The 14,629-nt window shown below is 42.9% G+C and overlaps 1 protein-coding gene across 3 annotated transcripts in view; it reads right to left on the bottom strand.

Annotated features, from left to right (window-relative positions):
* Window positions 1-14,629, bottom strand: part of KCNAB1 (potassium voltage-gated channel subfamily A regulatory beta subunit 1) — a 443,860-nt gene that overhangs the window by 81,381 nt on the left and 347,850 nt on the right. For all 3 annotated transcript variants that reach the window (XM_019960417.2, XM_019960426.2, XM_070792660.1), the window contains 3 exons: window positions 9,039-9,076; window positions 4,041-4,120; window positions 1,786-1,830 (listed from right to left, as the gene is read on the bottom strand). In XM_019960417.2, the coding sequence (XP_019815976.1) occupies window positions 1,786-1,830; window positions 4,041-4,120; window positions 9,039-9,076 (163 nt within the window). The remainder of the gene's footprint in view (window positions 1-1,785; window positions 1,831-4,040; window positions 4,121-9,038; window positions 9,077-14,629) is intronic.

The raw sequence follows: 14,629 nt of genomic DNA on the forward strand, positions 1-14,629 counted from the left end.
ACTTTATCAGCACAATGCTCCGTGAACAGTTATGCCATCCATTTTACAGGTGGGTAAATTGAGGCACAGCAAAGAGAAGTAACTTGCCCTGGACAAAACAGCTAGCAAGTGGTGGTCTTGGGACAAAAAGCGAAGGATGCTAGTTGAAACCTGCTTTTGTAGCCTTCATGCTATGATGTTATGGTCTATCTTTTCAACAGCCTCAGGTGGGTGGCTGTGAACTTTTATGACCTGATATCAATATCTGTATCTTGGGGATAGCCTGAGTGTTTATTGGCAAGATTGAAAAGCATTTTGCGAAAGATGCATGTTAATCTATATTTTCTACAAAAGGTATGTAAGAAATTTTGCAAAGTATGATGAGTGATGACCAAGTGTTCTGTGGATGCAGAGGGGAAGAGAGTTACTGCACCAAAGCTTCCCCTTCATCCTCAGGTGTACTCTGGCAGCCTGCACCTTGCTGTTGATTTCACTGGACATTATTGGACTCATCTCCAAAGTGTCTGTTATAGGTTGAATTTTGTCCCCCACAAAAGATATACTAAAGCCCTGTCCCCCAGTACCTCAGAATGTGAGCTTATTTGGAAACAAGACCACTGCAAATGTAATTAGTTAAATTAAGATGAGGTCATGCTGGAGTAAAGTGGGCCCTTTATCCAATATGACGAATGTTTTTATAACACACAAACACACAAAGGGAGAATATCATATAATGACAGAGGCAGCATTGAACAGTTGCAGCTATAATTCACAAAGGGATACAGTCCTATTTGAGCAGTGATGGATGGGTCGACATTCTGAGTGAAATGGTAACTCAGGCAAGGTGGAGGACTGGGTGGGGATGTGAATCTTTTTCCGTATTTAAGGTTGAATATAATTTTCTCTTCACACTCTTACAGTCTCTGGAGTGGGTAAAGAGAGGAAGGGAAAGGGAGCAAATAGGTCACCAAAGTTCATTTGTTCATATTTCCAGGAACTTCCGAATTTCCATTTCCACTTGTATTATAGAACTGTTATCTGTCATTTATTTGGCCATCAGCAGATCTTATACAAGAGCAGAAGTGAATTCCAACTCAACCAGTGGTCTTTGTCGGTCTTTGCCTGAGTCTGTACTCATGCTGGGAAAGAAGTGGCTACTAGGGCTGACACATGTAGTGAAACAGAGGGGGTTTGCTGCTCCCCCCCAACATTATAGCATCCCTCATTACTACTAGCTCTGCCTCTACAAGGTGATAGGATGCACTGTAAACCCTCAAGCACAGCAGAGGAAGCACTTTCTTGAATGTCCAGATAATATGGCTCCCAGCACACAGGAGAGATGCTGGCTAATTGTGCTCAAACAAGAAAGCTTTGGGATATTTATCCCAAGGGTTTCTTGGGTCATCATTTCTTTGCATCCAGAGTTGTTAATAAAATGAACAATGCACATAAATACATGTATGGAGATAATTAGCATTCTGTGGCTCCCTTCCTTCACCAGATCACCACACAGGGCAGTCAAAAACCATGAAATGCCACTTTATTTTATGCACAATTATCTCATGAACATCCTCTGCTCAACCCATGGTAATTCATTGTGATCAACGACAAGTTAATTTTTGAAGTGCAAGTAGTGATCTCGCTAATAATTACTTTCAAAGCACTGTAAATTATTTCTTTACTAAGAATTGGATTTTCTGACAGTCTTTTTGATCACTTGTAATGCAACTTTATTTTCTCTTCTCTGGTACAAAATAGTAGCAGTCTTTTTAAAAGGCTATTAAATGAGTATGGTGAACACATTACCTCCAGCCTTTCTTCTTGATGATGCTCCCCAGAATCACTTCAGCCCTGGAGGAGAAACAGATAATGTCTCAGGATACAGTATCCTGGAAACGCAAGAGTCAGTCCAAACCACCAGATCCCTTCCTTGTTTGAACTGTCAGTGCCTACATGTCCCCAAAATAGAAGCCACTCTCGGCTGGTAGCGCAGTTTCTGCTGTTTCTGCTTGTGCCTGCAGAATCCTGCTCCCGGAGCATTCCAGAAGCACCTGCCAAATCCTGACACTCTGGCAGGAGACCGCCTGTGGTCCTGATACTAGGAAGCAGTGGAGTCATTTGGCAGTTTGGCGTTTTTGAACCACTGATACTATATATAACTGTCTAGCTTGGTGGTATTCAAAGGGAGTCAAGGGTTTCTTTCTAATGGCCATGGTCTCCGATTGTGACCAGAGAAGACAGTGAGACCTCATGCTTTTCAGACAGAAAATACTGACTCCCAGGCGATCTTGCAGGGTTAAAGAACACATGTGTGGCCTTAGATGTTCCAAAGCCAGGGCTGCAGGTGCAGTGGCCTACAGAGAGAATGTCGTGGGTTCCAGTGACAAGCGTTGTCAGAAGAGCAGGATATACGAAGTCATAGGGGAGTGTCCTTCCTGCCACTGACGCTGGTCGTGGAGTGTTATACTCAAGACTCTCTCTCCATCCTGTCCCCCTCCACCTACCCCAGCTGGGACCCAAGCTTAAGGATACTAAAACTTTCTTCTAGGTTCCTCCCAGTCAGACCAACACTGTGAGAAGCAGGTGGGCTCTCAGAGGCTTTGTGAATGGAGACCTCAATGTAATCAGTGCATTGTCCATTAGCATTCTATAGAGCAAGTCATCTCTAATTGTGATTTGTCTTAGCTGAAAAGTCCTGTCTTTGTAGGAGTGTAGAGCCTGGCAATAAACCCCGAGGCGGGTTAGCCGGGGAGCAGGAACCAAGGGGACGCACACTGACCGTTACCTCAGGGTTCTTTCCCCCCGTCTCTCCTGCAACCTTGCATCTCACAGTGGGAACCTATCTCATTACACACTGACAAACAATCAATAATTAATCAGGACCGATTATCCTTCACAACAGGAATACAAACAGAACTCTAACAGACTTGTTAATCACTCCCTCTTTTTCAGCTTTAGCCCCATTTGGTAATAAGCAGGATTCAACAGAAGAAGGAAATGCTGAGATAAAGTAGGATGTGGAAAGAAACAAATCCTCATCAGTTGTATTTTCTCTCCTTGGACACAACAGAAGACATCAAGGATGTGCGCTCTGAACCTGCCTGATAGTCCTTGAACATAGCCCTGCCCTTGAAAAGGAGGAAACCCAGGCTGGGAAAATGCGCTTTTATCAGGCAGTGATGAACTTGATTCAGCAGTTTGTTATTCTCACCCAGAGGGGAGGAATGAAGCCTGCAGGTGATGATGTTCCTCAGCCCTGTTAGAGAATTGCAGAGCTGCTCCAGTAGCAGTTTAGATGTTTAGTTTCTTTTCTGCATCCGAGTTCATAGCAGGAGGCCAAGGCGGCTACTTCTGTTGAATGTGCTTATTGTGTGGGACCAGAGGGGTGGACACTGAAGACACAGTACCCATGTGCTTTGACTTATCACTGAGCCCTGTCCTGGAGCTCCAAACCTGCTCTAGGGTCCAGAAGAAGGTTGTAGCCGCTGTGACTTCTCCAGAAAAAGAAGTGAGGCCTCTTTGCAGCCCTGTCTGTCCTCAGTGTAGAGCTTGAAATGCCCTCTTATAAAAGATATTCGGTTTCTTGGCATCTTTGGGAATCCCTCCTTTAATCTCTACTTCCCTGCAGAGAGGATGTGCCTGTTCTCCTCAAGGTTGAGGAACTACATGGGGTGGTTATAAAATGAAAGACTAGCTTTGGAAAAACCACGCTGGAATCTGCTCACTTATATTAATTACATTCAGCTAATATTTATGGGTCTCCACTGTCATCACTCTGGTCACAACCACTTCTGCCCCTCAAGTATTGACAGACTGTGGCAATCGCTTCCAGTCCTTTCTTCATACAGGGACCAGGGGTGGGAAGGTCTGGGTGGGCAGAGGAGTCCAGAGATGGTCAATAGCCCCAATTCTGGTGGAGGTAGGTAAAGGAGGGAAGAAAAGCAATGGCATCAGCATGCGTGGGAAAGACAGACCCTTCTCACCAATGTGTCAGCAGTGGTCTCGGGGAGTCTCTTGGGCCCAGAACTGAGACATGAGAGATGCATCAGGCACTGACTTACTTTCCAGCGGCATAGACCTCGGCTGTATCAAAGAGATTCACTCCGCTCTCATATGCGATTGTCATCAGCCGTTCAGCAACCTGCAAGAGGATGTGAAGGTCAGTTGGAAAGCCAAATGCTTTACAAGCCTGGGAAGCAACTTGGAATCCTCTGGTGGTCTTTAAGAACATGGAAGTCTCACTGACCAGTCTTATTTTTCTCAGTTGTATTAAAGAAAGAAAGAAAAAAAGAAGACTCAACCAGCCTGAAGATGGTACAATTACCCCTTCCCTCAGACCTATACTGGGCACTCAGGGATTTCCTTCAGTGCTGAGAATACCCAGCCACCAGGAGCACAGTGAGGCGGAGGGACTTGGGTTTCTCACTCTGCTTGGAACACCTGGTTTGACGACATTCTCTGTGGCACTGGAATCTCTCGGACCAAGACGGTCGTTTGGATCCCTGGTGACTTCATTTCTCATCTTTCTCTTTTTCCCAAGCTGATAGGTCCTGGCAGTTGGGTAACTCTTGACCTAAAAGCTTGTCTTTTTTTCCCCTGGAGGCTTAGCAGACTGTGCTGATGAATCAAAAGTTAGACAGAGCTGGGACTGCTGGAAAGTTCCCGTCAGCTCAGCACAGCCCCAGGCACGGTCACAGAGTGACCACCAGCCACACTGACACTGCATGGAGAGGAAAGGGTGAGCGCTCCAGCTCCTCACAGGTCAGCCTGAGACTGCCAAGCTCCTCGCTCCTTCCTTTGTGCTGCTGAACACGAGTGGCAAGTGTGACGAAAGAGCATGGGGAGCAGCTATAAACTACACCTCGAGGGATGGTTCTGGAGGGACAGCAATAAACAGTGCTGGAGAAAGGACATTTTTTCATTTTGTTGATAGACTTATTAGTCAACTGAAAAATTATACACCTCACAAATAATTGAAATTGATTTTTACATTATGTTTTTCATTGTGGGCTAGGGTGCTTTATCAGTATTTTCAAGATAATCTCTTCTCCTATTTTTTTTTTTTAAAGTGATATACCAAGAAAACTGTCAGGCTAGCACAACGCAAATCCCTTAGAATAGCAGCTAAAGTGTTATTGTGTGTTTACTTAGTCTTGTCTGAATCTTTGTGACCCTATGGACTGTAGCCCACCAGGCTCCTCTGTCCATGGAATTTCCCAGGCAAGAATACTGGAGTGGGTTGCCATTTCTTCCTCCAGGGGATCTACCTGACCCAGAATCGAACCCGTGTCTCCTGCATTTCCTGCACTGGCAGGCAGATTCTTTACCACTGAGCCACCTGGGATGCCTATTATTACTGCTTCTAATTTGGCACCATTATGACGTTTCTCCTAAGTATAAATTGAAATTTAAGACAGTATAGCTTTTCATACCATAATTGATATATATATATATATATATATATATATATATATATATACACACACTTTTTTTTTTTTCCAGCTGGGTAGTACAGGATGCAGGATGCTAGTTCCCCAACTAGGGATCAAACCCGAGCTCCTGCAGTTGAAGCATGGAGTCTTAACCACTGGACTTCCAGGGACATGCCCTATACTTTAGAGATTATTGTGCTTGTATTGTATATCATCCCTGTGTTATGTCATGTGTCATACTAATGGATTATTATTAGGAAATGTGCATAATAAATCTCATCTAGGGAGAAATTTTAAGATGTAGGATCCTGGATGGAGAGCTGAACTAAATAAGACATTTCCCAATCATGAGATCTGAAGATCTGAACATGGACTAAAGGAAATCACAGGACTAAGTCAGAGGACCAGTGTCTGAGCTTGAGGGTACCACTTACTAGATAAATGCATGCATGCTCATTAGCTTCAGTCATGGCCAACTCTTTGCGACCCCAAAGACTGTAGCCCACCAGGCCGTCCATGGGATTTCCCAGGCAAGAATACTGGAGTGGGTTGCTATGCTCTCCCCCAGGGAATCTTCCTAACCCAGGGATCAAACCTGCATCTCCTTCATCTCCTGCATTGCAGGAGGATTCTTTATCACTGAGCCATCAGGGAAGCCCCTATTAGATAAATACATGTTGGCAAATCATTTGACCTCTCTATGTTTCAGTTTCATCATCTGCAAAATGCGGATGCTTCTGTCCTGCCCCCTAGGGAACCTGCAGCTCTCGGATGAAGCTGACCTTACCTCTCTCCAAGGAGGGCCTGGGGGGCCTAACGTGGTTCAGGGAAGGTCATGTGACACATGTGGACCAATAAAATGTGAGAGGAGATTGACTGAGGACTTATGGGGACATTTTTCCTGGTTATTCTTGCAGTGTTTCTATAAGCAACACTTTCCCTGGAGTTACTTTTCTAACTGAGATCTAGAATGCCTGCTGCTATCTTACTATTTTGTATGGATGAAGTTGACATACAAAAGAACACAGGGTCAGGAGAATCACTAGGAAATGCAACGGAGGCTCTAACTGAGTCAACTTGGAAGCTTGCTCTAACTCTGCATTTCTAATTAGAAAGTAAAAATAGTTTTTCCCCTTATTTGTTTAGCCAGTTTGAATTGGATTTACCGTTACCTGCAATTGAAAGAAGCCTAACAGCATTCCTGCCAAGTGGCTATTCAATAAATGGCTGAACTCACACAGTAATGGGGGCATCACCACCTCCCAAGGTGGCACTGATAATTACGTCACTCAGCATATTAAGGTTAGTATCGGCTTTGTGCCTCCACTGCCACATGGAAATAGTTTAACTTGACAAGTTCAGCCATGGGTGTGACTGTGGTCTGGCTGTGTCTCCTGTCTTCCTTGCTGGCAATCTCTCTGTTGGGCCCTGGGGAAAAGCCACAGCTACTCTCCAGAAGGACAACAGCTATTTGTCTGGTCTGCATTGAGGTGAAAGTCTCTTCAGTCATTCACAACAGCTTTATTGTGTAGTTTTTAGAATCATAATTTTAAAATGATTAGTTTCAGAGGCTGGCCCTGTGTACTCTGACCTGGGCAAGCTGGGTTCATTGCAGCAGAGAGCAGACACTGTCAAGGGCAGAGCAAAGATGAAGAGGGGAATAACATGCTTACAGTTGACTCCTCTGCTCTGAAAGGGAAGGTATATTTGTCTTTTTCCGCTCCAAGTACCATACCAGCCAGTAAGAAGTTATGCACATGCTAGATACAGTGGATTATTAACTTTAGACCTCCCTCCTTCCTTATCACTTATTTTGCATCTGATTGAAGTCTGCATCCATTGCTTTGATATCTGTGCACTTGCCTCTGTGCTGCCTCAATTCTCCTTTCCTGAGATGGCCCTGGAGTGGACCTGGTGATGACCACCCTGGTCCTCCTTTCGAACTCAAGGAATTATTTCCCCAGCTCTTAGGAATGCCGTCATCAGAAAGCACTTGGCTAAAGTGAGTCACCTAGCCCAGGGACAGACCTGCCTCCCAGGGCAGCCTCTGTCCAATGACTGGTCATACAAGGGATATAAAAACTCCTCTTGCCCCAACTTGGGACAGCTCTGCAGGGCCATCTGAGCTTCAGAGATCTCCATGGGGTCAGCTGAGTTCACTGCTGAGACTGCATCACAGCCCAGATTCCTAATAACTGTTCTGCAGGCTAATTTCCACCTCAGGTCTGCTTCCCAAGTACTCTCCACTGTAACAAGCCCTTTGTGATGATCTGCTGCTGCTGCTAAGTCGCTTCAGTCATGTCCGACTCTGTGCGACCCCATAGACGGCAGCCCACCAGGCCCCCCCACCCAGTCCCTGGGATTCTCCAGGCAAGAACACTGGAGTGAGTTGCCATTTCCTTCTCCAATGCATCAAAGTGAAAAGTGAAAGTGAAGTTGCTCAGTCGTGTCCGACTCTTAGCAACCCCATGGACTGCGGCCCACCAAGCTCCTCCATTCATGGGATTTTCCAGGCAAGAGCACTGGAGTGGGTGCCATGCTACCTATGCCCAATACTGGGAACAGGCATTCAGATAGATAAAAATAAGAAGATAAGACCCCTCCCTATGGATCTATTAAATAACAGGATGAGCTTGTGAGCTGTGCAAAAGACCCTTTATCTCCCTAAGTGTCTCCTTAGGGATGGTAGTAAGAACTACCTTTAAAAGAGCTTGTCTTGTGTCAGGCACCAGGCTGAGCCCTTCATTAATCTTAGGGACCATCATCTGCATTTTACTAATGTGGCAACATTTAACATTTGTAAATGCTAACAAATCCAGTTAATGCAGAGTGAGTTGAAGCCCAGTGAGTATATCCGCTTAGATGCACTATCCCTGACTCCTCAGTGGTATCAAGGAAGCGAAGGAAGGCTTAACGGGACCTGAGGGGTTTCTTCAGGGAAGCTGTTGGTACTCAATGCCTCCATAGCTCATTTATGCCGTGAAAGTAATCGTTAAAGGCAATGGTCAGAATTATCATTTTGATAAGCACCATTCTGAATGTGTAAATGAAGGTGTAAAGGAGTTCTGTAGTAAATACGATTGTTATAGGTCCCATTTATCTGCAACTTACTAGTCAGAGGGCTATATAAATGTCTGACATGCATAACATGGTTAATATTTTCAACAGAACTTCCCATTTTGCATATGAAAAAATGAGGAACGGAGGTTGAATTAACTTGCCCAAGTCTGGGTGACCCAGTTTTCCTAAGACTGAGAAATACTAAAATGGGAACAAGACAAACCGGGGCCAGTTGGTCTAGGTGAAGCTAAAACACATATGTATACACATGCCAGCAATAAAATCTCTTCGTAAAGTTACTAAATACTAATTCCAAAACTGATTGTCCTCTAATTATTGAGCCTGCTCATTTAGTAGATTGACAGCTTCAAGAGCTATTAATAGTCTAAATGTGAAAAATACAGGAAGCAAGATAAAGTGGAAAATAATCTCTGAGTCAATCTTAGCCATTTCCGGTGATTAAAATATTATCCTTTTAAAATACTAGAATCACAGAAACTGTATTGTAAAATACAGTTTGCTTTGCATTTTCTATGATCAGCATAATTGGAGACAAAAGTAACTCACCTCATCTGAAATTTGACCTCCAAATGTCACCCATGTTCCTGGAAAAGAATAAATACTTGCATGTTATTCATAATCAGTTTTCTAATGTTGTGCATTAAGGAAAATACTTTTCTTACACTGGGGCTACTTCAGTAGGTTGCTCATGAAGGTACCTGGACAGGAAGTGCTGCCCATCCTCCTTCTATCACTAAGTTCCCCAGCAGGGATCTGCATCCCTTTGCTTGTCTATTCTTCATTTAAAGGCCCAGTATATGCTAGTATTAGCCCTGTCTACTAATACTATTATTAGTATTATGTCTAAAAAGCATTAGCTTTTTCTTCTGACTTAGGACTGTATATGCTGCTGTGTAAGAAGGCAGTGCCCCAAGCCTGCATCCACTGCCCACTCATTTTCATTCCACCTGGCTAAGAAGTTAGCAGTTCTGAAAGGGAAGGGAAGACCTTTGGTCAAATTTTCCCTTCCTTTGTCTCCAGTGAGGGACTCTATTTTGTGTCTCTATTCCCTTTCAAAAGGAACCCTCTCAGAGGTTCTTCCAGTCCCCACTTCCAAGCTGCAAGGGGTGACAGTTAAGCTTTTTCCTCTCTTATGATCTGCCCCTCCAGAATGGAAATTGCCATTCGGTTTTGGGGTGGGATAGAGGCAGTAGCTGCTGAGTGAGGTTCGGGAAGGCAAGCAGGAGAGGCATAACCAGTTGCCAAAGGGCTGCATGTGTAAAGCAAGAGAGAATCAGGCACTGAGTGGGCTATTGCCTCTCAGGTCTATAGTCACTCACTCATTCATAATTCTCTGCTTGACCCCCCCTTTTTTTTTTTTGAGCTCTAACTACCTTCCAGGCAAAGTCATTGAACCCACATGCTCAGCATAGTGAGGTGATTGCCCTAGCTCCTCTGTTCCAAGAGCTCACTATTGACAACTGCTGTTCTTTAGTCGCTAAGTCGTTGTCTGACTCTTTGTGACCCTGTGGACTGCAGCCCACTAGGCTCCTCTGTCCATGGGGTTTTCCAGGCAAGAATACTGGAGTGGGTTACCCTTTCCTTCTCCAGGGGATCTTCCTGACTCAGGGATCAAACTCACATCTCCTGCACTGGCAGGAGGATTCTTTACCACTGAGTCACCTGGGAGCCCCTCACAGTTGACAATACTAGTTGACAAATGATATGATGAAGGCAGATACGAGGCAGGAGGGGAAGGAGTCCTCTACTCTGACTGGAGGGAGGTGGCCCTCAAGAAAGACTTCTGAGAAGAGGTTAAGTCTCAAAGGAAGTAGATGAACGAAGAAGGGAGGAACAGGCATTCCAGGTACAGGTAAGAGTGCAGGCAAGGCAGATGAGTAGAACACTTGAGTGGGCTGAGGAGCTGTGGCGTGGGCTTCTGCGCCAGGTGAGGGAACACGGCGTGGAGAGGGAGGGGTAACAGGAGGTGACTGGGCGCAGCTCATATTTGTGGGGGCAACAAAGAAATGTGGTTGGAAACTTATGTTTTGCAATAACAGGATAGCTACCATTTATGGAACATCTTCCAAATGCCAATAGTACAGTGAGAAACATGTGTATGTTCATCACTATGAATTTTAACAAACTTACAAGGTAATTTTATTATCCCAATTTCCAGATGACGACTCTAGCAGCAACCAAACTAATACATGATACACTCAGGATTCCCCACATGTGCTGGGCTTCGAGGAGGATATCTTTCTCACTGCATTTTGCCACCTCATCAGTAACTTTCTAAAATTAATTGTGGTATTTGGATTCATACCCCCATAGAAGCATGTTGATGTAACTGTACCTTTTTTCTTCTTAAATCTCAGGGACTACACAAAGGGAGGATATATATTATTTTACTGGTACTCTCTCCATCCCCAGAGGTTGTAAATGGGAGGTTTACAGATTGCACTCGGTTTGCAGACTTGTTGTGCCCGGCAAGAACAATGTTGTCCCACTTGGAATTTTAATAAAAGTTACCAACCTTTTGATAATTTAGGAGATTAATCTGCTTAATCTTGGGAGATTTTTCTTTTAAATGTCTGACTTCTAGCTTCTGCTAATGACAGAGGGTCAGTGTCCCCACATAGCCAGCATGCCCTGAATCTGAGGGGCAATGTCCTCCCTGTTTATTCAAAGGTCATACACCTTTCTTTGTATTTTCAACACTGAGATCAAATGGCAGTTGTTATTTACTCCCACGTGTTTACTGCTATTTTTTAATTGTAAAATTTAGAGAAAAAGGGACTTGTGCATCTCCTAAAAAACAGAGTTCAGTATTTCAAGAAAAAATAAGGGTCCCTTTTTTGGTAGATGTGAAGAATTTCCAAGAAAATTCTTTGTTGTAAACAAAGAATGTTTACAACAGAAAAATTACAACTTAAGGCACCATAATAAAAAAAGCCATGACTGGTATTATACAGAAAAGATGGGCATTTGGAAACTTGATGGACTGAAGAAATGGCAGTGTTTGTTTTGAATGAGAATAAAATAAAAGATCTGCTGTGAAGTGCAGTTCTCTATTAAGTGGAAAAATTGTCTGGGCAACGAAACCTTTTTACAGATAACACTTTTACAAAAGGGTTTCTTTTGAATGTAGCAGAAATTATGTGTCCAGAGTATAAACAAGCACTTGCAAATGTTCCTATAATCAGAAACATTTCTGCTCAGCATGTTGAAAATCTGGCTGAGAACTTTCAGGATAAGTTAAATTATTGGTGGCATTTTCTATTGCAGTAAATGAGCTCATATATATAAATAATAGCACACTATTAGCTATATTTATTTGTGATGCTCTGAGAATTTTGGAAGGGTTAAAGAATTTTTGAACAAGGAGGCTCTGCAAGGCAAAACATCAGAATTACTTTGTGATGAGAAGGGTCTCAGACCATTGGATATAGAAGGCAGTGTTCCAAATTGTGTTACTACAGATCGGGTTCTCACAGAGGGCAGGGCTAAGCTTGGACTCGTCAAGCAACAGATCTGAGGTGGCAGTATTTTGAAGGGGCACTAAGCAGAAGTCCATTAATTTCCTCATTTATCAGGAATGGCTTCGGGCTAAAAAGCTAAAAGGAAATAAGCCATGGATTTGGTAATTAATATCATGAATCAGCTATTCTTCTATATCTTGGAGAAAAATCAGGTCAGTGTTTGCTTAATGAATTTGCTGGCTTGTGCTGTGATCTTGGAGAGCATTTTTTTTTAACTGTTCATATCATCAAAGGAAGTAGTCCATATCCATTTAGCAGCAAAGATTGGCTCAAAGTTCCAAGCTTCTTGCTGACATTACACGTCTTCGACACCTTGTGGATAGTTTTCTATTGGGACATTCAGAATAATTTACACGAATACCTCATTTGCTTTTCTCAGTCCTGACAACATAGTCTTTGGAAAATTCATTTGTTAAAGAATAATTTGGTTCACTCTTTCAACATTGCAGTCAGTTCCCAGATATGAAAATGGTGACCTGAAATTTAATTTCCAAAATGGGACCTTTGAATACTGGATTTCATGCTTTAAGAAAACAAACCAGCATTATTTAGCTTGTTGTTGCTCAGTTGCTGTGCTGTGTCCAACTCTTGGTGACCCCGTAGACTGCAGCATGCCAGGCTTCCTGGTTCTTCACTACCTCCTGGAGTTTGCTCAGATTCATGTGCACTGAGTCTGCGATGCCATCCAACCATCTCATCCTCGGTCTCCCCCTTCTCCTTTGCCTTCAATCTTTCCCAGCATCAGGGTCTTTTCCAATGAGTCGGCTCTTTGCATCAGGTGGCCAAAGTATTAGAGCTTCAGCTTTAGCATGAGTCCTTCCAATTCAGGATTGATTTCCTTTACTATCAACAGATTTGACCTCCCTGCAGTCCAACGGACTCTCAAGAGTCTTCTCCAGGACCAGAATTCGAAAGCATCAATTCTTCAGCTTATTCAGCTTCAATCAGTTCAGTTTAGTCACTCAGTCATATCTGACTCTTTGCGACCCCATGAATCGCAGCATGCCAGGCCTCCCTGTCCATCACCAACTCTCGGAGTTCACCCAAACTCTTGTGCATCAAGTCAGTGATGCCATCCAGCCATCTCATCCTCTGTCATCCCCTTCTCCTCCTGCCCCCAATCCCTCCCAGCAGAAGGGTCTTTTCCAGTGAGTCAGCTCTTCGCATGAGGTGGCCAGAATATTGGAGTTTCAGCCTCAGCATCAGTCCTTCCAATGAGCACCCAGGACTGGTCTCCTTTAGGATGGATTGGTTGGATCTCCTTGCAGTCCAAGAGACTCTCAAGAGTCTTCTCCAGCACCACAGTTCAAAAGCATCAATTCTTCGGCGCTCAGCTTTCTTCACAGTCCCACTCTCACATCCATACATGACCACTGGAAAAACCATAGCCTTGACTAGATGGACCTTTGTTGGCAAAGTAATATCTCTGCTTTTTAATATGCTATCTAGGTTGGTCATAACTTTCCTTCCAAGGACTAAGTGTCTTTTAATTTCATGGCTGCAATCACCATCTGCAGTGATTTTGGAGCCCCCAAAAATAAAGTCTGACACTATTTCCACTGTTTCCTCATCTATTTCCCATGAAGTGATGGGACCAGATGCCATGATTGTAGTTTTCTGAATGGTGAGCTTTAAGTCAGCTTTTTCACTCTCCTCTTTCACTTTCATCAAGAGACTTTTTAGTTCCTCTTCACTTTCTGCCATACCTTTCTTAATTTTTGGTAGTATAAATGAAGGGCTATGAAGTTACCAAACTCTACTACAAAATGGCATTGAATACCATGGCAACATTGAAAGCTAGAATAGTATTTCCATCTTGGAGGATATAACCCTCCTTATAAGAACCTAGCCATGTTAGGAAAATCTTATGTTTAGGAGCAGTTTTATTCCAAAATTAATCTGAAAAAAATTACCAACCCTAGTTTACATATTTAAGGCTTCGTACCATACATTACAGTAAATAGACCTGGCTGACATTTTAGTACAGAAGAAAAGACATCAGGTTTCTGATTCCAAGACAGAGCAGTAATGAATTATAAGATATCAATAATAATAAATGTTTTTTCTTTTTCAGTTTTAGTTTAAATTTTTAAATATAAAATAAAATATAGATATTATACACACACACACACACACACACACACACATACATAGCCACATCATAATGTAGTAAAAATGAAGAATCTGGTTCCATTTTGGGGATTCTGTTGTTCCGCCATTCAGCTTATTTTATTTAGGTAGGCTACCTCCCTGACCTTTTAGACATTTGCTATTTATTTCTTTTATAGTTATTTGTTTACAAACTTTAAATCTTTTACTAGCGAGTAAGCTATTTGAGGTATAGGGCTTTATTTCATTTATCTTCTTATCTCTACAGTCCTGGAATAAAACAGTCCTTGGAAAATGGTTGATAATTATCTGGTTAAATAGAATTGAATTGGCTTTTTGGCTATCATCAATGTACAAAGTACTGGGATAGTTTCCCACCAAATAAACATGTATATTTTGATTTATATAAATATGAAAAATGCTCATCAACAGTCTTCAGTTCTTTTTTTTTTTTTTTTTCAAGATAAATTCTTTTTTTTTTTTACTTTACAATTTGTATTGGTTTTG

This window comes from Bos indicus, chromosome 1 (genome assembly GCF_029378745.1).
Source record: "Bos indicus isolate NIAB-ARS_2022 breed Sahiwal x Tharparkar chromosome 1, NIAB-ARS_B.indTharparkar_mat_pri_1.0, whole genome shotgun sequence".
NCBI lineage: Eukaryota > Metazoa > Chordata > Mammalia > Artiodactyla > Bovidae > Bos > Bos indicus.